Genomic DNA, 22,669 nt, shown 5'->3' on the forward strand with positions numbered 1-22,669 from the left:
ACTCTCCAGAGTTCGAGGTGGGGAGTTGTGATCAGCAGGAGAGATAGGCTCTTAAACTATTATGTTAAATTGCAAAATAGGTTAAATTTCGTGGCTAGAAAGAACTCCAGGCTCTAGTAATTTAATTTATTTTTTATTTATTTTTCAGTTTAAACGGTTGATCTAATTTTTATTTGCAATGTACAATTTATTTATTTAACATCTTTATTGGAGTATAATTGCTTTACAATGTTGTATTGGTTTCTGCTGTATAAGAAAGTGAATCAGCTATATGCATAGATATATCCCTATATCCCCTCCCTCTTGAGTCTCCCTCCCACCCTCCCTATCTAGAGGGCTAGATGGTCACAAAGCACCGAGCTGAGGCTGCTTCCCACTAGCTATTTTACATTTGGTAGTGTGTATATGTCAATGCTACTCTCTTTGTCTCAGCTTACCCTTCCCCCTCCCCTAGGCTCTAGTAATTTTAGATTATTTTTCTCCAAACCAAATACACACTACCAAGGACACAGGAATGTCTTAGGGTACTTTGAATTTGTATGTTGAGCCTGAGCTCCAGAAAGAAAAGCAGACAGAAGCTTCCTGGGTAGCCTACTAGGATTTCTGTTAAATACACCTCTTAACTGCTCACTTATGAGCAAAATGGCATTGAATGTCAAAACTATAAACCATCTTAGAAGTCACTCAACACCTTCATTTGACAGAAGAGAAAATGAGGGCTCAAAGAAGGGGAGTAATTTGTCCTCTCACTCAGAAAGTGCCTGGCAACGATAGGACCAGAACTCAGCCTGTTTCGTACAGTTACTCAAATATCTAGTGACGACTTCGAAAGTGTCAAAGCATGGGCTGGGCTAATTACTGCAGATTTCAAGGAGGAGATGCTCTATGAAGCTTGCGGGAATAGAAGGTTTCATGTTGTGGTAGAGGAAAGGCATATGGTAAACTAAATCCCACATCTCAGCTTTTGAACTTGCCATGGCTTACTCTTCCTAAGTTCCCATCTATCCGTACACAGAAGTAGTTGTCCTACCTACATAAGACTTTTTTGTTTGGGTTCTAAGAAATGAAGTTTATAAGCATGTAGCTAATGCCTGGTTCAATACATGTAGCTTTTTTGGTTCTTGTTATTATTCTTGGAAATTCACAAGTACCCCCCCACCAAATATTTAAGTACTTATCAGTTTTTCGTCTCTAACGTGAATGAATGCATTATGAAAGGAATTCTCTTCCATGTGAGTTTGCTGGTGCTCTTAGCTAATTCTCCTGTGTGTAGCTGTCTTAGCTACCTATGACCTGTCCTGTGTAGAGCTCTTCCTGGTTCTAGTATACACCCCGCCTCCCTGCCCACCTCTCTCTCCTGTGGGAAAGATGTTTTAGACCTGGGGACAAAAGAATAAAAAAGATATGCTAACACCTGGGTGGGAAGAAGCCCCCTTCCCAAGCTTCATCTCCCTGAGTGACCATGACCATACCAGCTTCCAGTCCCAGAAAGTTTATTGTAAAATAAAGAAGGGAAGTCTGAGAAAGATTCACTCGTCATAGAATTTCGGCAGCTCGTTGCCCAAGATGACTCGATGGTCCACACCAGCGGCTGTGATCGTGACCAGGTAGATGACGCCCCCGCTGGAACCATCCCGGTTCATGGCCAGAGCAATAGCTGCAGAGGGTTTCAAGTTGCAGAGAGGAAGAGAGACTGGCTTAGCTTCAAATATCATTTCCCTTCCCTCCTGTCCATATGCCTATGACCACTTTCAGACTTCAGAACCCGTCTCCTAGAGATGCATATTTAGTGGTGGTCAACCAACTTTAAAAAAAAAACAGTCTTCACATGATGTCCATGGTCTCGATACTCCCGCCATGATTGACTTCAAATTATAAATAGATAAATAAGCAGCTCCCCAACCTTGAATATTTAACCATCAGCTCTTAGGAGCGGGCCCAAGCTAGCTCACCACTGGTTTTTGTGGTCACCCTAGATCTTAATTTGGTGTACTTATAACAATCCTGGTTTATGCCTTTTATCCTGAAGGCCCATCTAGTTTAGCCTTTGTCCTGCCGTCTCTCACTCTCAAAAGTGTCCCAGTTTGGACGTTTTCTGTTTTTTTTTTTTTGGCCATGCTGCATGGCTTGCGGGATCTTAGTTCCCCCACCAGGGATCCAACCCGGGCCCCGGGAAGTGAAAGCGAGGAGTCCCAACCACTGGACCGCCAGGGAATTCCCATTGGACATTTAATTAAATGGTCACCCACGTATTCCTATTCCTCATACTCTACCTCCTTCCCACAATTAACAACACCTGCCCCAGGTACCCTTCCACTTGCTTAGTTACCATTTGTGGTGAAGCGCCTGCACTCCTCCGGGGACATGCCTCGTTTATACGCCGCGTCCACGTAACCGTAGATATAGGTGCTGCCAGAGCCACCGATGGCAAAGGGCTGTCGAATCAGCATCCCTCCCATGGTCCCATATACCTGGGGGAGGCATCCTCAGGTCAGACTCTAGAAGCCTCCCTCCTCTGCTCACCACTGAGACAAGCAGGTGGTGTCCACACTCTGCAGTGAAGCCCCAGCATCTCATGCCCTTCTCCTTTGAGACTATCCTACATTTTCGAGGCAGTGTCTTTGGAACTCTTAGTGAGAATGCCATATGACCTCCATCTCCCTCTCTGCGGGAGAGGGGAACCCTGAGGGAGGGAGGACATTGGGAGAGACTCACCTGGCCTCCTTCGCGTCGGTCCCAGCCTGCTACCATGAGATGTGCAGACAGGTCCTCCCGATACTTATAGGTGATATTCCTCACCACATTTGCAGCAGCCAGAACGAGTGGGAGTTCCTCCATTTCCATTCTAAAGGAAGGGTTAGGAATAGGCAGCAATAATGATTTTCCTGAAGTTCCACCCTCCTGGGCCATTACCATCATCGCTGCCGGGGGAACACCCGAAACCTATAGCTGCAAGGATTCAAACTCTAGCTCCCCTCCCACAAGTGCAGGGGAACAAGAGTCTCACATCACCCACTGGGAAGAAGGTTTCAATTGCTAATTGTTCTCCCTCCTTTACTCTGTCCCACCCCCAGCCCCCAATGACATAATTCTCCTGACTGCCAGAGCCCTGCCCATGTGGGTCAAAGCAGGTAAACTTTACTTCTGCCCTAATGACCTTGGTTTCCCCTACGGTCACCACCTGATATTATGGTGGCCCATGTCCTAATCTTCGTCCCCACTATTTATATTAGGGGAGTGATTTGCCGTTTTTGAACTACTTTCACTCATATGTTTTGATTCTGGAAATAACCATCTGGTGAGGTAGGGCAGGTACTATTAGTCATCTCTACTCTACAGGTGCAGAAACCAGCTTCGAGAGATTCAAATGCCAGTTCAACACCAATGAAAGCCGGAGGCAAAGCAAGAACTTTTCATTTTCCACAGCACTGCTCCTGGAACAGGACTCTGTATAGGGGTTCACTGCTGGGGGAACTCTAGGTGGTGTGGACTGGGGACCCCAGAACTTCATACCCATGGAGCTCCAGCTGGTAGGCAGCCATGTCCGCTATGGCCTGAGCATCAGCAGCTGAGCCAGAGAGAGCACAGTAGATGCGCTGGTGCAGGGGGGACAGCTTGTCAAACACTCGGTTCACCACCGCCTCTCTGTCAGGAAGGAGTCAAAAGTCATCAACGTTAGAGATGCCAATTTTTTACGAAATTTTATTGAAGTATAGTTGATTTACAATGTCGTGTTAATTTCTGCTGTACAGCAAAGTGATTCAGTTATACATATACATATTCTTTTTCATATTCTTTTTCATTATGGTTTATCACAGGATATTGAATATAGTTCCCTGTGCTATACAGTAGGACCTTGTTGTTTATCCATCCTATATATACTAGTTTGCATCTGCTAACCCCAAACTCTCAATCCATCCCTTCCCCACCCCTCTCCCCCTTGGCAACCACAAGTCTGTTCTCTACGTCTGTGAGTCTGTTTGGTAGATATGTTCATTTGTGTCATACTTTAGATTTCACATGTAAGTGATATCTTTTGGTATTTATCTTTCTCTTTCTGACTATGCTTAATCTCTAGGTCCATCCACGTTGCTGCAAATGGCATTATTTCATTCTTTTTTATGGCTGAGTAACAGTCCATTATATATATACACCACATTTTCTTTTTTAAAAAAAATTTTATTGGTGTATAGTTGATTTACAATGTTGTGTTAGTTTCAGGTGTACAGCAAAGTGAATCAGTTACATATATACATATATTCACTCTTTTTTTTTTTTTTTGTATAAAGACAACCCTCAGAATGGGAGAACATATTTGCAAACGAAGCAACTGACAAGGGATTAATCTCCAAAATATAACGGCTCATGCAGCTCAATATCAAAAAACCAAATAACCCAATCAAAAAATGGGCAGAAGATCTAAACAGACATTTCTCCAAATAAGACATACAGATGGCCAAAAAGCACATGAAAAGATGCTCAACATCACTAATTATTAGAGAAATGCAAATAGAAACTACAATGAGGTATCACCTCACACTGGTCAGAATGGCCATCAACAAAAAATCTACAAACAATAAATGCTGGAGAGGGTGTGGAGAAAAGGGAACCCTCTTGCATTGTTGGTGGGAATCTAAATTGGTACAGCCACTATGGAGAACAGTATGTAGGTTCCTTAAAAAACTAAAGATAGAACTACCATATGACCCAGCAATCCCACTCCTGGGCATATACCTGGAGGAAAACATAATTCAAAAAGACAGATGCACCCCAATTTTCATGGTGTACCACGTCCTCCTTACCTGTTCCTCTGTCTATGGACATTTAGGTTGCTTCCATGTCTTGGCTACTGTAAATAGTGCTGCTATGAACATAGGGGTGCATGTATCTTTTCGAATTATAGTTTTGTCTGGATATATGCCCAGGAGTGGCATTGCTGGATCATATAGAGAGTTGCCAAAATTTCTGATGTTCATCTTTCGGTGTTTCTCAAATTTATTTCACAAGAGAATGGCTTCAGAGTACATGAAATTTAAAGCTTGGATTAAAGCAGGAAGCAAAGAATTGTCTCAAACAAACGAAACACTGCAAGTAATGATCAAAATTAGATTTATTTTCAGGCTTAGATTTTTTTTTTTTTTTTTTTTTTGCGGTACGCGGGCCTCTCACTGCTGCTTCCTCTCCCGCTGCGGAGCAACAGGCTCCGGACGCGCAGGCTCAGCGGCCATGGCTCACGGGCCCAGCCGCTCCGCGGCACGTGCGATCCTCCTGGACCGGGGCACGAACCCGCCTCCCCTGCATCGGCAGGGACCACTGCGCCACCAGGGAAGCCCCTCAGGCTTAGATTTTTATAGTAACACAAAAAATACTAAATTAAGCTAAGATTAATCTTCGCCTTATTAATTTTTCTTTGTTATTAACCATATTGAGGAAGTTACGTGTTCTGTGGAACATAAAGTAAGTAATATTGATCTAATCTTGTATGTGAGGAAACTGGCCAGAAGGGAGAAAGACAAACTTAGTTCAACACGTGATGGATCAGAAACCAGAATATCTGCTTGGCAGGACCATCTTTTCTATCTCTAAACATAGATGGAAGGTGGGCCCCTGAAATCTCTATCTCCTAAACCCTTTTCAGACCCAATTCTGTGACTCCCTGGGACGGGCCACATTAGCATCCAGGCCCCAGATTCTTCGCCATGAATTCAGAGACCCAAATACCCACCCAATATCTTATCATAGTGGCCTTTCTGAAAGGTTCACTCAGTTTCTCCAATGCTTCAGTTTGCCAGTCTCTTTATGAATGGTTAAGAAAAATGTGCACTCGGGGCCATTAGCTTCCTTCCAAAAGAACACACTGGCACTGCTACTCACCCTGCAGACACCCGGGAATCAGATCCCACCACGACGCCCCCATCAAACTCTACCGCCATGATGGTTGTCTGCAGAGACACAGAGGATGGAACGTCAGAGCAGCAAGAGCCTTGATCCCTTCATGTTACAGATGAGGAAACATTCTCAGAATGGGGAGGCGACTGGCTCAAGGTTATACAGTAATTTAGGCCAGAGCTGACTCCCAGAATGGGATTTTTTTCTTCATCTTTCCATTTTCTCTCTTGTCTCTCCCAGCAGCAAGGGAATGTCAGAGCCTGGCGGTGGTATCACACAGAAAGAATGGCATCCCTAGAATCCTTCCACTGTAAAGAGAGAGAGGTGGGATGAGGCTCCTAGGGGCATAAGTGCTCCCTTTGAGTGAAGGGCTCAGGGCGGGCACTTCCAAGTCCCCGTGACGCGGTTCCACAAATGAATTACCTCCGCATGCGTTTGTTGTGTGTACAGATGTGCTACAGACCTCCCCACACAGCGAGTGACCGTGACCTTGGGAAACAAGCTCAAGCCCTTCTTTTGGGCCCACAATCATCCACCCCCCCCCCCTTAATCAGAAGTGAGCTCTTTCAGTTTACTGAACAACAGAAAACATCTCAGGGGTCAGTGGTTAGCATGGCCACGTGTCAAGGAAGGAGGAAAGCAGCAAGAAACACATGGGACAGTTTAAAACAGAGGTCTCATTTAAGGATTTCTTATCAAGAGGTAAACAGCCAGGGGAAGAGAGTAGCCAGGGAAAGAGATCTGCACCAAAAGAGGATTTGATTGGGGAGTTTGAGCTGACTTTTTCAGGTCAAGAAAAGAAATTAAACAAAAGAATTAAGGAAGAGTGAAGGAGGATAAAGCTACATTTTAAAACTCCTGTTGAACTGGAAAAAGCCTTAAAGATCCTACAAATGAAGAAACTGAGCCACAGAGAACGCAAATGACTTGTCGAAGGTCACACAGGACTAAAACCCATGTCTACCTCCCATGCTTTGTTTTAACTTCTACTTCTTATTTTTCACTGCTCATCTGGCAGTGAGGAGAGATTTTCTAATTTATAAATGGTTTTACAGCTATACTTCTCACCACTCCATAAATTACTCTGGCTTCCAGGGATGCTGGCCGAGTGTTCATTTTGACATACTGATGCATCATGAATAGCACAGCAGAGAACAGAGGCAACCCCATCCAAGAGGTTATTCCTATATAACAAAGCTGCCCCAAAGCTAAGCTTGGTGGTAGAAGTTTGAGAGCAGAAGCCAGCCTGCCTTGGGCTGCCATCTGCCCCACGGGTCCAGCCTGGGCAAAAGTCGTCCAGCAGGTTGTGGAGGTGGGTGGGGAAGACATAGGGAAGGGAGCACGGTGGCACCTGGGCCAAGTAGGAGCCTTCCTGGGCCAGGCTGGGGAAGGGCCCCTCCAGCTCACATGGAACCCCCATTATCAGTGCTGGGGCTATGTTACCCACAGGCTAGTTTATCAAAGGTCTGTGTGATGCGTCCCTTCTCAATCAGTGCCCATACTCCCCTCTCTCAAGTGCTGTCCTACTTAACCCAGGGCACCGTTTCCTTTTCTCTGTGCACCTTCTCCAACCCCCTCCCTTGATTTAACCAGCCGCTCTCTCTAGCCCAGAGTGAAAGCGAAAGCGCTTTAGGGCAGCTTCCCCTTAACGCTTCCACCTCAGAGCCAAAGTACACCTTCTCTGCCTGCCTCCCGTGCCCAGTCCCTTCGCGGACCCCTAGACGACCCCTTCAGAATACAGACGCCCGTGTTCATTTCGGGATGTGAGCACTGGCTGCTACAAGCTATCTCCCCACTCTTGTTAGTCTCCAAATTTACTCTTTGGCGCTTCCAGGGTCCCCCTATCGCTCTACTTCCTCCACCCCTCCGCTAACCCTCAAGCCCAGACTCATTACCCCGGTGTGGACTTCTCTGGCCCGAGGTAAGCCTCCGGTGGGTGCTCCCGCTCGCAGCATCCCTGCGCCGCGCTCCTCGCCGCCTGGTGCACTGGTTTGCGACCTGGGACAGCGCGCCACTCGCTGCCTACAGCTCCTCCCCTTCTCCACGCCCGCCAGGGGGCGCTCGGGTCCATGCCGTGAGGCTTCGCATCCGGGCGCTAACTTGCGCGGGGCAGAACTGCCCGGAGACAGATGACGTAGGCACCCCGCCCAGAGGCTGGAGTGAGAAATTCGCGGCAAGTGGGTCCCGCAAGTGGAGGCGAGGACAGCAGGGTCGGGTGTTGGGAATGGAGAAGGTGGAGCACCAGGGCTGCTCCCCTAAATCTCGGATCTGATGTCGACGCCCTCCCCCCACATAGTCCGGGCGGGCCGCCTTCGGAGTGGGTGGGTGTGGGGAGCCGGAGACGCTTTCGTTTTCCCTTTACTGTAAACTGCTCACTTCAGGCCAGCGCCCGCGGGCTCGGCGGGTTCCCGGGACTTTCCGAAGCCCCGACCCGGCTCGCCCTGCTCCCTCCCCGGCGCGGTCCGGGGGCCCGCCCTGCTACGACTCCAACAGCGTCCAGAGACTAGACTCCGTCTTGGCGAGGACGGCGAGAGTCCCAGGACCTGGACCGGCCTCGAACCGCGCGCGCCCATGGCCTGCTCGGAGTCCCCCGCTCCCTGCGGGTGTCTCCGCCTCTCCCGAGCCTCCCTCGCGTGCCTGGGGACAGCGCTGCTGCTCCTCGCCGACTGGATGCTGCTCCGGCTGGCGCTGCCTCGAATAGCCTCCCTGCTGGTACCCCCTGCGCTGCCGCTGCTCAGTGTCTGGGTGGCGGGCCTGAGCCGCTGGGCGGTACTGTGGCTGGGAGCCCGAGGCGTCCTCGGGGCAGCGCTGGGCTTCCGGAGAGAAAGCGCAGGAGTCCGGGGATGGCTGGCTGCTTTGGAGCCGCTGGCGGCGGCGCTGGGCTTGGCTCTGCCGGCACTTGCCTCGTTCCGAGAGCTGCGCTCGTGGGGAGCCCCCGGGGACGCTCACAGCACCCGGCCACTGCACTGGGGGAGTCGCCTGGACGCCTTTGCGCTCAGCTACACGGCGGCACTGCCTGCGGCCGCCCTGTGGCATAAGATCAGGAACCTTTGGGTGCAAGGAGCTCGCGGGGCTTCTGGAGTGGCGGTGAGACGGCTTCTAGGCTTCCTGGTCCCAGAGATACAACGCCTGCCGCTCCTGCTGGCCCTGGTGGTACTCTCCTGTCTTGGTAAGGGGGATGCAGGGGGAGAGGGACGAGGCTAGAGGACTGGGAAGGAATCGAGAGTAATGGTCAGTGAAATAGATTGGTATGAGTTCTCGGAAATGTGGATGAGGGGAAGGGGACCCAGCTCAGGTCTTGAGAAGAGCCCCCACTCCCCACCCCAGTGGAGAGGGAAGAGCCCTGTACTGGGTAGGAGTCAGGAGTCCTGGACTCCAGGGCTGCCCCGGGCGTTGCTTCACTGGCCACCTTGGACAAGGCCTTTCCTCTGGGGCAGACCATCCTATGATCCCTAGCCTTCCTCATCCAACCTCTAAAGGTCTTGTGGGGCCACAGGCTTTTGAGTTCCCAGGTGGCCCGTTTAGGTGTAGATTGTGTCTTTCTGCCACTGCCCTCCAGGATTATGGGCAAAGGTGAAAGGAGGGTGGGCCGTCTGGTTAGAGCTGACCTTCTTAGACTTGGTATTTCTCTCCCTCCCCAGGGGAGATGGCTGTTCCATTCTTCACGGGCCGTTTCACGGACTGGATTCTACAAGACAGGACAGGCGCTGCCTTCGCGCGAAACATAACTCTCATGTCTGTCCTCACCATAGCCAGGTCTGGGGGCTGAAGTTGGAAGGCTGGGGATGGGGGAACCCTGAAAAAGAGGGAGTTGAAAGTTGGGGCTACCGTCTGGAGTGCATTTCTGGGGGGCCCCCTGACCGTGCCTGGCCCTCCTTCTCTGTCTCCTTCTAGTGCAGTGCTGGAGTTCACGGCTGATGGAATCTACAACAGCACCATGGGCCGTGTGCACTGCCACCTGCAGGGAGAGGTGTTTCGGGCTGTCCTGTGCCAGAAAACAGAGTTTTTTCAAAAGAACCGAACAGGTTTCTCATGAAACTCTTTTCACTATCCATCCACTTACTGTTTATATCCCCATACATATTTTTACTTACAACCTTGATCCTCCTCTCACACATAAACGTCGTCATGTCTTATTCTTGACGTACCTCAAGAGCAAAATACATATACTTCTTATCTGCAGAAAAACCTAGTGTTTCCATCCAAGACTTTCCCACAAATATATCCCTCTGTGTGTATTTAGATAGAAACGACAGGAATTTCAAACCTGGAAATTTTGAGATCACAGAGTCCAACCACCTCGTTTTACAGAGACGGGAACTGAGGCCCAGACCCTAAATGCCAACACTTGCATAGACACGTATGGATAGAGATGAACTTGGGAATAGAAGCCATCTCTTGATTCCCAATCCAGGACTTGCTACAGTTTCCTGGACTGCTTTCTAGCAGCACCTTCGTTTTTCTCCAGCTCTGTTATATGATCAGTTTAAGTTTTTCCTGCCTATGTGCAGGGGATATACAAGTTCTTTAGAGAACAGAAATCTGTCAGAGAATTAGAAATTCACAAGGGCATCAATTTCTTTAGAGTTAAAAGGAAGGTCTTTGACCAGGCTTTTCCTCTGGAACCCATTCTCCTTGAGTTGAGAGTCCAAGCCTCCCTAAACCACTGACCTTGTTTTCCAGACCTGCTTAGAACCCCTCCCCCTGGCACCCTGGCTCATTGCCAGTCCCTCCCATCACTCTGAGTTTCTCACTCACTCACTCTCTTCTCCTCAACCCTTGGCAGGTGCCATCACATCTCGGGTCACAGAGGACACGTCCACCGTGAGTGAGTCTCTGAGTTCGGACCTGAGCCTCTTTCTGTGGTACCTCTGCCGTGGACTGTGTCTCTTGGGGCTCATGCTCTGGGGCTCCCCGTCCCTCACCATGGTCACCCTGCTCGCCCTGCCACTACTCTTCCTTCTGCCTGAGAAGCTGGGAAAATGGCACAAGGTATGTCCAGGGAGTTGCCTCAACCTATACTGACCCTCATCGCCCAGACTTGGTGGGCTCTCCTCACAGATTTCTTTCCTGGCACCTTCGCTGATTCTTCATCTTTTTGAAACTCCTTGTCCACGTTCCTGGATTGCTCAGTGTTGATCTTCACCTTCTCTGTGTCTTCTAATGTCTGCCTACCGTCTGTCTTTAAGCATATGATCACCGAGGTTGGGATTAACATATACACACTACTATATATAAGACAGATAAGTAACAAGGGCCTACTGTATAGCACAAGGAACTCTACCTAATACTCTGTAATAGCATATATACGAAAGAACTCTGGAAGAGAATAGATACGTATGTATGTATAACTAAATCACTTCGCGGTATTCCTGAAACTAATATAATATTGTAAATCAACTGTACTCCAATATAAAATGAAAACTAAAAAAAGGAATATGATCACCAGTCTCAAGAATATGATCCTCTATGACCCTTCTGAGTCACTTTCCTCTTCTCTGTATCTCTTTAGTATCCGTGGGGGATATAGCTGTGTCCCTTTCTCTTCTGTCTCTCTGCCCTTTCTCACCTTTAATCTACAATTGGATAACTCAGGTCCTAGCGTCCCTTATGGTTTGCCAACCACGTGTGACATCTCTTGTCCATGTCTCCACAGGTGCTGGCAGCACAGGTGCAGGAATCTCTGGCAAAATCCAGCCAGGTGGCCATTGAGGTGCTGTCAGCCATGCCTACAGTCCGGAGCTTTGCCAACGAAGAGGGTGAGGCCCAGAAGTTCAGGCAAAAGCTGCATGAAATGAAGACACTCAACCAGAAGGAGGCCCTGGCCTACGCGGTCAACCTCTGGACCACCCGTGTGAGCACCTGGGGATGAATGCCTATTCCCTGGTCCCCTTGGCAGGGGACTACTTCAGTGCCATTCCCTGTCCCATGACCCTGCTCCACACTCTTCCTCCGCTGGGCAATGGTGGGTTCAGTGTCTGTATCCCAGCAACCAGAGGCTCCATGACCCCACTCAGTGTTCCTAACCCCCTCCCTCTTTAGGCATGCTAGATGGCTTCCTTTCCGTAGGGTGCACAAAATCTCCCCGACCCACTTTGTAGGAAAGTCTTCCAGTCCCAGGGCCTTCCTTTGCCTCATGGGGGGTGCTCAGGGAGCTATGCATTCCTGCACCTGGGCCTGCTTCATGCCTGAACTATGCGGATGTACTCCTGAGAACCATGGGAACAGCGGAAGCCAAGGATGCGGGGCATCTTGTGATATAATTGACAGAGAACTAGATCAGCGATCAGAAGTTCCTGCCTTGATGCTGCCATTTACTAGCGCTGGGACCACGGGCTAGTAACTTACTTTCTCTGAGACTTTTTTCTCATTTTAAAAAAATGGGAGTAATATAACCTAGTTTATAGGGCTCTTGATATGAATGTTAGATGACATTACATTCATAAAAACCTTTTGTGAAGAGCAAGACGTTCCCCAAACAAGGCACTACTGGTGATGGTGATGGTGATAGTTGACTTCTATCATGGGTAACCGAGTGAGATTCCATGGCACGCTATGGTTCATTCTTTAATACCTATTGAACCCCCTGAGTTACTGGTGGAAATGGGACGCTCTCTCTCCTTACTGTTAATGATTCTGGATCTTTGCACCAGAATTTTAGGTTTTCCTCCCACAGTCCCTTTTCTCTGTGGTCTCCACAGATCTCAGGATTGCTGCTGAAGGTGGGAATCCTGTATTTTGGTGGGCAGCTGGTGACAAGTGGGTCTGTAAGCAGTGGGCACCTGGTCGCCTTTGTTCTTTACCAGAACCAGTTCACCACAGCTGTTGAGGTGAGGTCCTTCCGTTCTCACTCCCCAGTGCTTTTCCTTCCCCTGTGCCGTCTCCATCTGAATCACTTTCCTTCCCTCCTTTGCCCTTCTCACATCACATAACCCTGGTAACAGATTGGGTCCCTCCCATCCCCCGCCTCACTATTCATACCTCCCCTCCAGGTACTGCTGTCCATCTATCCCAGGCTACAGAAGGCTGTGGGCTCTTCAGAGAAAATATTTGAATACCTGGACCAGATCCCTCACTGCCCAGCCAGTGGTGTGTTCACTTCCTTAAAGTTGCAGGGCCTCGTCCAGTTCCAGGGTGTCTCCTTCGCCTACCCAAACCGTCTAGATGTCCCAGTGCTGCAGGTACAACCTACCAATCCCTGTATTCTACCAACCTCACCCTCAACTCGACCACCTTAAATTTCCTCCCTGCCTTCAACCTGCTTAGCACCAGGTTTAGGTAGAGCCTCCCTCACCCTTCAGAGGCAAAGACAAGCTCACGCGTTCCATAAAACTGCCCCCGAGCTCAAGGACCAGGCTGGATTTCCAAGAAGAATGGAAGAGGAGGCTCTCAGGGAGAAGGCTCTCCTGTCCTAAGGCGTCATGGAAGCAAAAGCTGTGTCTCCAGTCTTCCTTTTTCTTTCCATCTGTGGTTTGGAATGTGATTGTTTTCGTTTTTGTCATGCTCTCTGAGATTGCCTGTGTGGCACAGTGGTCTTAGTGTTTGCCTTTGTCTTTGTTTCATCTTCCGTCTCTACTCCATGGGGAGGTGTCTGTGCATGTGGAAGGGGAGTAGTTGCTGTACTTCACCATTTTCCTCCTCTCTTCTCTGGGGGAAGACATTGACAAGACAACGTAACAAGACAATGACTGACAGGTCTCAAGCTTAGGGGCCTCCGGCTGCCTCTTAGTGTGTGTGATTCTCTGGCTTCCAGGGGCTGACGTTCACCCTTCGTCCTGGTGAGGTGACGGCGCTGGTGGGGCCCAATGGGTCTGGGAAGAGCACAGTGGCTGCCCTGCTGCAGAATCTGTACCAGCCCACCGAGGGGCAGGTGCTCCTGGACGGGGAGCCCCTTCCCAAATATGAGCACTGCTACCTGCACAGACAGGTGAGCTACAAGATGGCATGGGGGAGGGCAGGGAGCCTCAAGTCAGAAGAGCATTCTTACCGAGCACTCTGAACAGAGCGTTAGGAGACCTTAGGTGGAGGTGAGCGCGTGGTCAGGAGAGAGGCTGTGTAATTTTGTGATATGCTTCCAGTAGAGATTCTCAGTCTTCAGTCTCTAGAGAACCACACTCCTGTGTTCCTTGTTCTATGACTCTGCATCGTATTTTGTCCCAGGTGGCTGCTGTGGGACAAGAGCCACAGCTATTTGGAAGAAGCTTTAAAGAAAATATTGCCTATGGCCTGGTCCAGAAGCCAACCATGGAGGACATCACAGCTGCTGCAGTGGAGTCCGGAGCCCACGGGTTCATCTCTGTACTCCCTCAAGGCTACGACACAGGTGCTCTCTCCACTCACATCACCACCCAGACATCTTTACCTTCCTTGTAACCCCAGTAGTCTTGCCTTGATTCCTTAGCTCCCCCCACCCCACTGACATCAGTTTGAAGTTGTAAGATCTTGTTCCTATGGCTCTTTTATCCTCATGTCCTCAGAACTCCTTTACCTTCCCAGAACCTTCTCTATCTTGCTGCATCCATCAGTCCTTGGTGTGCGTGTACGTGTGCGTGTGCGTGCGTGTGCTTATTCAGCTCTCACCTTGGCCCTTGTCTCTGCAGAAGTAGGTGAGGCTGGGGGCCAGCTGTCAGGGGGTCAGCGACAGAGAGTGGCCTTGGCTCGAGCCTTGATCCGGAAACCGTGTGTACTCATCCTGGATGATGTTACCAGTGCCCTGGATATAAACAGCCAGTCCTGTGTAAGAGAGTCATCATCTTCTTTTTTTTTTTGCGGTACGCGGGCCTCTCACTGTTGTGGCCTCTCCCGTTGCGGAGCACAGGCTCTGGACGTGCAGGCCCAGCGGTCATGGCTCACAGGCCCAGCCGCTCCGCGGCATGTGGGATCCTCCCGGACCAGGGCACAAACCCGTGTCCCCTGCATCGGCAGGCGGACTCTCAACCACTGCGCCACCAGGGAAGCCCGAGAGTCATCTTCTTAATGCCTATTTCCCATCCAGTCCTCCTTCCTTCACTCATCCTTTGTTATTATATTAACATCATAATTCTCCAAACTGGTCCTTGCAATTCTCAGTTCCCGTTAGCTTCTCCCCAAGATGCCTAAAACCAGTTAAAAGAGATGATCTATAGACCCTGAATCTGTGAAGCCAAACATAAGCAAAAGACCGCCCTCATAATACTAATATGAATTGAACTTTTACTATGTGCTGGACGTGCTGGATGTAGTCTCTTGCTCACTTATTCATCATGAATGCTTGTGAGCTGGGTGTTGTTACCCTCATCCAACAGATGATAAAACAGAGGCTAAGAGAGGTTGAATAACATGCTCACTGTCATTCAGCTATTGAATAGCAGAGCCTGGACCCCAATTCAAGTCTGCCTGACTTGAATGCTCATGCTCTTTACTAGTAAGTTATATTTCCTTAAAAGAGAATTTAAAAATTAGAGAGGAGAGACTATTCAATACCTTTCACTCTTTTCTTACGGGTTTCACCCTAGGGCTCTTTCTTTCATTACTTTAAAAAATTTTTTTTTGTTGGAGTATAGTTGATTTACAATGTTGTATTCGTTTCAGGTGTACAACAAAGTGATTTTTTTTTTTTTTAGATTTTTTTTTCCCATATAGACCATTACAGGGTACTGAGTAGAGTTCGCTGTGCTATATAGTAGGTTCTTATTAGTTATCTATTTTATATACAGTAGTGTGTGAATCCCAATCTCCCAGTTTAGGCCTCTTTCTTTTATTCCACCGTTGCCACCTCATGTAAACAGCCCTTCACAAATCAAAGGTTTGACAGAGAAGCACCCAGAAGGAGAATCTTCAGTTTCCTTTGGGTTATTGGCAGAGGTGGCAATGATCCTGGCGAGGTCTGTCCCAGCTCTGGAAACACAGATGTCTCCCTGAGCTGGGAGTGGTCCCCTGGTCTGACAGAGTGTATGTTTTTTCTCAGGTGGAGGAGCTCCTGTATAAAAGCCCTGAGCGGTGCTCTCGGTCTGTGCTTCTCATCACCCAGCGCCTCAGCTTGGTGAAGCAGGCTCACCACATCCTCTTTCTGGAAGGAGGCACCATCATTGAGGCGGGAACCCACCAGCAGCTCATGGCGAATAAGGGACGCTATTGCACCATGGTTCAGGCTCCTGGTGGGTCAGGTGCTCCAGAATGAAAGACTCCTCAGATCTGCACACTCCATCTCCTTCCCTTTTTCCCTCCTCTCTATAGTGGAGAGTTTGAGAACAAAGGTCTTACCAGAGTTGCAGAGTGGGCAGCTGCTACTGGGAGGGGTGACATTCTAAAACGTAACCCCTGAGGTGATGCCTGAAATTTTGCCATGAGTGTTAGCTGCTCTCCAAGCTCCTCTTGGTTATACAGATTTCCTGGAAGAAAACAGGCTTCAGAACTCCTTGGTGTAACTGGGTTTGGAGCCAGGGTTGGTGTGGCTAGCATGAGAAATATTTAGAATACACAGAAATGGAAGGTCAGCTCCTTTTCAACCTCACCCGAGGCATATGCTGGCCCATAAATACCCTGTGGTTTCTTGATATTTATAATAAAATTGGTGTCTTGTACTGTGGTTTCTCGTGTTTTCAGTGGACCAAGTGGCCCACCGACCATTGCAGCGCCATTTTCAGGAGCTGGGTCCCTCCCTCCTTCAACATCCTCAGTGTTTCCCAGCCCTGAGTGTGCCATCTTTTCCCTTAAGTTTTCTATTTCCTATGGTTGCCCCCTTCACTTCTCCATCCCCCTGTGCCCACCCCCAAGGATGAGCCAAACGGGGATACGGTGTCCTCCAGCAGGCACCAGCAGCTGCAGTGCCTCAGAGCCCGGAGATGGAGGATGGAGGATGAGCACGTCTAGAGGAAGTTCACCACCTCGTTCGCTTGCCCACCCCGGTCCGTTACAGCAGGGCTCGCCGGGTTCTGCAGTGGCACCTGCCCCGGGAACTCAGCGTAGTGGGCGGGGTGGTCTAGTAGATCTCTTCCATTCAGGGAGGGCCGTGGTCATGTGACGTCAACAGTTGCCGGGCAGATTAGGCCAACTCAGGTTGCAAGGAGAGGCGGGTTTTAGAGACGTTGAACAAGACAGTGCTCAGTCAAGCAAGAATTACGCAAGTAGGTGCGGTCAGAAAGGGCAGTTCTTGTGGGTGGCTACAGGTCAGGGAGACCGTCGAGCTGGGAGAGGCCCTAGGAGGGACTGGGTCGAAGGATTCAGAGGCTGCACCCTCTCCTTGGTGCTCCCTTCCCCCAAACGCTGCAGGTGTATTCTATTGCCTGTCTCCCCAAGACCTGTCTGTCCTCAAGACTCAGTGCCCCCACGTACTCCTATCCCTCCCCTACTTCTATAAAGCGATGCTCCTAGGCACACCCCTCCCCCATTCCCGGTTTGAAACTGCTCCCAGGTTCTCACTGACTTCCAGATTTCTGGTTAAGGCTACGCTTTTGATGCTATGACCCCTGCCCACCCCATAACTGTCCCCGGAGGATGCCCCAGCCTGTCGGTGTCTCTTACAGTAACCTCATCGCCCAGGGAGCTTTCGAGCTGCTCGCTCTCTTTCTTCCTTTCTTCTGGCAGTCTATCACCCCCGTTTCCCTAATTTCCATGAAGGCGGATCAGAGAAGCCTGTCCCCAGCATAATACTCCTGGTCCCCATACGCCCACTGGACACTTCTCGAGAAGGGCAGGGGGATGTGGAAAAAATTCTGGTTCCCTCCCCTTAAGGCTTCGGGCTTTCGCTTTCACTTCCTCCTCCGAGAGCCGCCAGATCTCCGGGTGCTGGGCGGTCATGGCGCTGCTGGACGTGTGCGGAGCCCCGCGCGGGCAGCGGGAGGACTGGGCTTTCCCTCACGCGGGAAGCCGGCAGCGCTCGGACCCCGGTCACTACAGTTTCTCTCTGCGATCTCCGGAGCTCGCCCTCCCCCTGGGAATGCAGGTCAGGGCTGTAAGAAAATCCCGTGGGAGGCGGGCAGGAGGGAGCAGAGTAATGGAGGGTCTTCCTTGAGACTGTCCGGAGGCGGGGAAATGCGGAGGGGGCCATCCTTTAGTCTAGCAGAGCCACGTCCAGGGTCTAGGGCCGGAGCCAGGGAAGAGGCCACGTGGGACTTGGGGGCTGGCCGCCTGAGGGTTAGGAGGTGCAGATTAGGACAAAGAAGGAGAGGTGAGCGGGAAGGGGGCTCCCATCGGGAGACCGGAGAGCTTTCCTGCCCGTTCTCCATCACAAACAAATCACGAAGCTTTTCTCATGGGCCTATCCTATGATACAGGGGCTGTGTAGTGTCTTGCAAAACCTATGAACTCGAGCGTTTAGCCTGGGCTCAGCCACTCACAGTTGTGTGCCTTGGATCAAGTCCCTTAGTCTAGGTCTTGGGTGTCTCTTCTGTAAAATGGGGATAATATTCATAAAACGTTTTTCCTGAGGGTTAAATGACCTATGAATGGAAAACCATTACAGTCACCCTTAAAATGTTCAGTTATGGTAGCACTTTTTTTTTATGTATCAGAGATGTCAATTTATTGTAAAACACAATTAATACTTTCCAGAAACATGGTTTTATCATCAAGTAAGAGTCACAATCCCAGCTACGAATGAAGGCTTTATCAAATCACCTTTATTTTAAACTGAATTCAGAATACCTCTACCTGTGTACCAGGTGTGTTCTTTTTCCAGTTTTCTAGGAAGGAAGGTACACAGAATTTGTGTTCAAAGTTGGGAGAGTCAGTTTAGCTTATAAACAGATGGACTAAATTTTCGCCGTTCATTCATTCATTCAACAGATATTCATTGAGTACTTACTATATGCCAAACTCCACTCCTTGTGCTAGGGATAGACACATGTTAAAACAAGACAGACAAGATCTCTGTTTACATTTTGCAAGGAAGCCAACAAAAAACAAATGAAAATAAGACAATTTCAGGAAATTAAAGTGTTTTAATGAAAACCTTTAAAAACAATGAGATAAGAAATTGGGGGAGGTATTTTGGGAGACACTCACAGACGGTCTCTCTAAAGGAGCAACAGAGTGGAAACCTTAATAAAGAGAAGAAGCCATCCAGGCAAAGCTTCAAAGTATTGCAGGCCAACAGCAAAGACCCTGAGGCTAAGATGAGCTTGGCTCATCCTGAGATTTAACGTTTGTAGTTAATACAACTGATTGTATATTTTATTTTAATTAATTAATAGTTCAAATATATTAAAAATTAAACTTGAAACAAACTTGAAGTATTTCCACTGAATGCTGCTGTCTTACAAGACACAGTCTGCCCTAAATAAATGCATCTATATCTCGGCTACACATTAACATCAATTATAGGGCAATTAAAAAAAATACCAGTGTCCAGGTCCCACCCAAGACCAACTGAATCAGAATCTCAGGAGGTTTTAAAATTGCCCAGATAATTCTAATACAAAATGAGAGTTGAAAGCCATTGTTCTAAGTTAATCTAGTGTAGCACTTAGTCTATTGTGCTGGCATATGGAAAAGGTTGGTGTCATGGCCTCTTCTTTCCCTTCTCCCAAACCATTTCCTTGTAGAGCTAGGTTATTAACTGTTTCATTTATTGGTGGTTGGAGAATTTCTGGGTATCTCCTTCCTCTACATTCTTTTCCTGGAGTGCCCAGCTTCAGAAGTTTTCAGTGGCCCTTTCTCTGCCTTTTCTATCTCCTTAGCCCACTGAATTCTTCCGGTCCCTGGGTGGGAATGGAGAAAGGAACATTCAGATCGAGATGGCTCATGGCACGACCACGCTGGCCTTCAAGTTCCAGCATGGGCTGATTGTGGCTGTGGATTCTCGGGCCTCGGCTGGGAATTACATTGGTGAGTGTGTGTTCTTCAGCTGGCAGAATCTGGGGAGCTGGGTCCTCCTCTCAGCAGGAGCCCAGCATCTACACCAAAGTGGGACCAGATATTGTTTTAGGACACACAGGGAGAGCTGTGGGGTCATTCCTCCTCTCCCCAAACTCCATCTTCTTCCAGGCACATTAACGGTGAACAAGGTGATTGAGATGAACCCTTACCTGCTTGGCACCATGTCTGGCTGTGCAGCTGACTGTCAGTACTGGGAGCGTCTGCTGGCGAAGGAGTGCAGGTAGGCCTAGCCCCTTACCTCCCTTCTAAGCCTGGATTCTTCATCTTCCAGATCACTGCTCCTAACTGCCCCCAGCATCTTAGTGCTAATGTCATATTTCACAAAACAGCCTTTTGGTGGTTAAAAACCTTCTCCCAAATCTCAGCCTGTGCTCCTGCCAAGAAGCCACATCATTTGTCAATTATCAATATTTAGCACCAATAGCATCGACCCTGGTGGGATCCTATCATTTACTGGGATTTCTTTTTTAAAATTTATTTATTTATTTATTTATTTTGGCTGCATTGGGTCTTCGTTGCAGTGCGTGGGCTTCTCTCATTGCGGTGGCTTCTCTTGTTGCAGAGCACGGGCTCTAGGTGAGCGGACTTCTGTAGTTGTGGCACGCAGGCTCAGTAGTTGTGGCGCACGGGCTTAGTTGCTTCGCTGCATGTGAGATCTTACTGGACCAGGGCTTGAACCCATGTCCCCTGCATTGGCAGGCAGATTCTTAACCACTGCGCCACCAGGGAAGTCCCTACTGGGATTTCTTTATGTGTTTTTTTGTTGTTTTTTGTTTTCTTTTTTCTGGTACGCGGGCCTCTCACTGTTGTGGCCTCTCCCGTTGCGGGGGTCCGGACGCGCAGGCTCAGCGGCCATGGCTCACGGGCCCAGCCGCTCCGCGGCATGTGGGATCTTCCCGGACTGGGGCACGAACCCATGTTCCCTGCATTGGCAGGCAGGCCCGCAACCACTGCGCCACCAGGGAAGCCCTCTTTGTGTGGTTTTGACGACTTCCCTGGTGGTCCAGTGGTTAAGACTCCGCCTTCCAATGCAGAGGGCGCAGGTTCCATCCCTGGTAGGGAACTATGCTTCACATGCCACATAGCCAAAAACTAAAGAAAAGTTAATTCTATATACATTCCAAATCTTTCCCCATCCTTAGATCCTACAAAACCACTCCTTTCAAATGCTTATCTCTTCAATCATTTTCTGCCCATCAAGTGGGCTGCTAGGAGGGCTAGCCTTCTCCTGTCACCTCTAAGTCCTCTCCTGGAACCTTCCTGTTCTCACCCAGGCTGTACTATCTGCGGAATGGTGAGCGTATCTCTGTGTCTGCAGCCTCCAAACTGCTCTCCAACATGATGTGCCAGTACCGGGGCATGGGCCTCTCCATGGGCAGCATGATCTGTGGCTGGGACAAGAAAGTGAGTCCCCTCCCTTCTCCATATTCCCACATGTGGATGAGAGGTCAGTTTCCCCACCTTACACTCCCACTCCCTCCCCTACAGGGTACGTGGCACAGAGAACACTCGGTTATAGAACTGTTACCCACTGGCAATTTCTGGGTCTGGATGTGGACCATTGTTTCATAAGCTTGTCCCTTTGGATCAAATAGCTGATTCCAAGTTTGTTTTTCCTCCCTTAAGTGCTATGATTGTTCCCACAGTGTTCTCCTAGTTCAGATGTTCCTGGGGTCAGCCTAAGTCTTTGGTCCACTTCTCATGGCTCACACTTGAATCTGACTGTTACCAACAACTTCCTTTCCACTTCCAACCTAGACCCTTCTTGCATCCTATAGGGGCCTGGACTCTACTACGTGGATGCAGATGGGACTCGGCTCTCGGGAAATATGTTCTCCACCGGTAGTGGGTGCTCCCATGCCTATGGGGTCATGGATACTGGCTATAGACCTGACCTTAGCATTGAAGAGGCCTGTGACCTGGGCCGAAGGGCAATTGTTCATGCCACCCACCGAGACAGCTATTCTGGAGGCGTTGTCAATAGTAAGAGACCAATGCCCTCCTCCCCTGCCACGCCCCTGGGGAGTGAGGAAGAAGGAGGGGGGTTGAGATTGGGAGACATGGGGGAGGCTGAGTGGCAGGGAACGGGTTTTCAGAGCCTGAAGGGGGCATTGCAATCCCCATAATAAGGGCTTTGAGAATGTGTGTTGCTGTTGTCGCCTTCAACATAACATCATTAGCAGGATCTTGCTGAAGGGAAGGTGACTCTGTTCTTTTTTTTTTTTTTTTTTTTTGTGGTACCTCACGGGCCCAGCCGCTCCCTGGCATGTGGGATCTTCCCAGACCGGGGCACGAACCCGTGTCCCCTGCATCGGCAGGCGGACTCTCAACCACTGCGCCACCAGGGAAGCCCGACTCTGTTCTTTCTCCTTTGCCTGCAGTGTACCACGTGAAGGAGGACGGTTGGTTGAAAGTGGAAAGTACAGACGTCAGTGACCTGATGTACCAGTACCGTGAGGCCAGTCAGTAATGGTGGCAGTGGTGGACTTGGGGACCTGGGCCAGGTTACACCCCAGGAGAAAGGGGGGCCTGACCTGACCCAGAGATAGAGAACCAGGGGCCACTGGGAGGCAGCGTGTAGTTTATCCTTTTGTGTGTTCTCTGTCTCCGTGAGTATCACCCCCAGCCCAACCTTCTGGGTGTCCCACCAAGCACAATAAAGGAAAACGGTTATAAAAGCCTCTGTGTTGTGGCCTTGTGAGGGCTCTGGGCTGGGCTTGTTGGGAGGAGGGATCAGGAAATAAAGACAGACTTTTCCTGAGAAAAGAGACTCAAACCCCTACCTAAGAAATGGGGTCTCATCAAATATTCTTCTGGGCTTTCCTTCCACTTTCATCTCTCCAGGACCTCGGGAAGGTTCAACATTGTCTGTGGACACTTAGGTGCAATTTAATTCAGGTTAGGCACACAGCCTGAAGGCTCC

General features: G+C 49.4%; 3 protein-coding genes across 5 annotated transcripts; 2 read left to right on the forward strand and 1 right to left on the reverse strand.

The window, feature by feature from the left end:
• Nucleotides 1-1,476: 1,476 nt before the first annotated feature.
• On the reverse strand, nt 1,477-7,951 carry PSMB9 (proteasome 20S subunit beta 9). 3 transcript variants are annotated; one of them, XM_073810868.1, is made up of 7 exons: nt 7,785-7,938; nt 6,053-6,197; nt 5,875-5,942; nt 3,514-3,645; nt 2,716-2,845; nt 2,330-2,471; nt 1,477-1,657 (listed from the first exon to the last, which is right to left on the reverse strand). In XM_073810868.1, the coding sequence occupies exons 3-7, from the start codon at nt 5,931-5,933 to the stop codon at nt 1,530-1,532; spliced, it is 591 nt and encodes a 196-aa protein (XP_073666969.1). In that variant the 5' UTR covers nt 5,934-5,942; nt 6,053-6,197; nt 7,785-7,938; the 3' UTR covers nt 1,477-1,529. The 3 variants fall into 3 exon arrangements, with proteins under 3 accessions (XP_073666969.1, XP_004326051.2, XP_073666968.1); XM_004326003.4 differs by lacking the exon at nt 6,053-6,197 and having other exon boundaries at nt 7,785-7,951; XM_073810867.1 differs by having other exon boundaries at nt 5,875-6,197.
• Nucleotides 7,952-8,141: 190 nt separating this feature from the next.
• Nucleotides 8,142-16,451, forward strand: TAP1 (transporter 1, ATP binding cassette subfamily B member). The gene is made up of 11 exons (XM_004326005.4): nt 8,142-9,058; nt 9,531-9,645; nt 9,784-9,914; nt 10,676-10,881; nt 11,546-11,743; nt 12,591-12,719; nt 12,882-13,070; nt 13,643-13,816; nt 14,050-14,212; nt 14,490-14,626; nt 15,836-16,451. Exons 1-11 carry the CDS (start codon nt 8,461-8,463, stop codon nt 16,046-16,048), a joined length of 2,253 nt encoding a protein of 750 aa, XP_004326053.3. The 5' UTR covers nt 8,142-8,460; the 3' UTR covers nt 16,049-16,451.
• A 1,164-nt stretch (nt 16,452-17,615) lies between these two features.
• Nucleotides 17,616-22,427, forward strand: PSMB8 (proteasome 20S subunit beta 8). Its single transcript, XM_019931427.3, has 6 exons — nt 17,616-17,812; nt 19,548-19,695; nt 19,855-19,966; nt 21,021-21,150; nt 21,525-21,729; nt 22,128-22,427. Exons 1-6 carry the CDS (start codon nt 17,666-17,668, stop codon nt 22,214-22,216), a joined length of 831 nt encoding a protein of 276 aa, XP_019786986.1. The 5' UTR covers nt 17,616-17,665; the 3' UTR covers nt 22,217-22,427.
• The last annotated feature ends 242 nt before the right edge of the window (nt 22,428-22,669 follow it).

Source organism: Tursiops truncatus, chromosome 10, assembly GCF_011762595.2.
Source record: "Tursiops truncatus isolate mTurTru1 chromosome 10, mTurTru1.mat.Y, whole genome shotgun sequence".
NCBI classification, from domain to species: Eukaryota; Metazoa; Chordata; class Mammalia; order Artiodactyla; family Delphinidae; genus Tursiops; species Tursiops truncatus.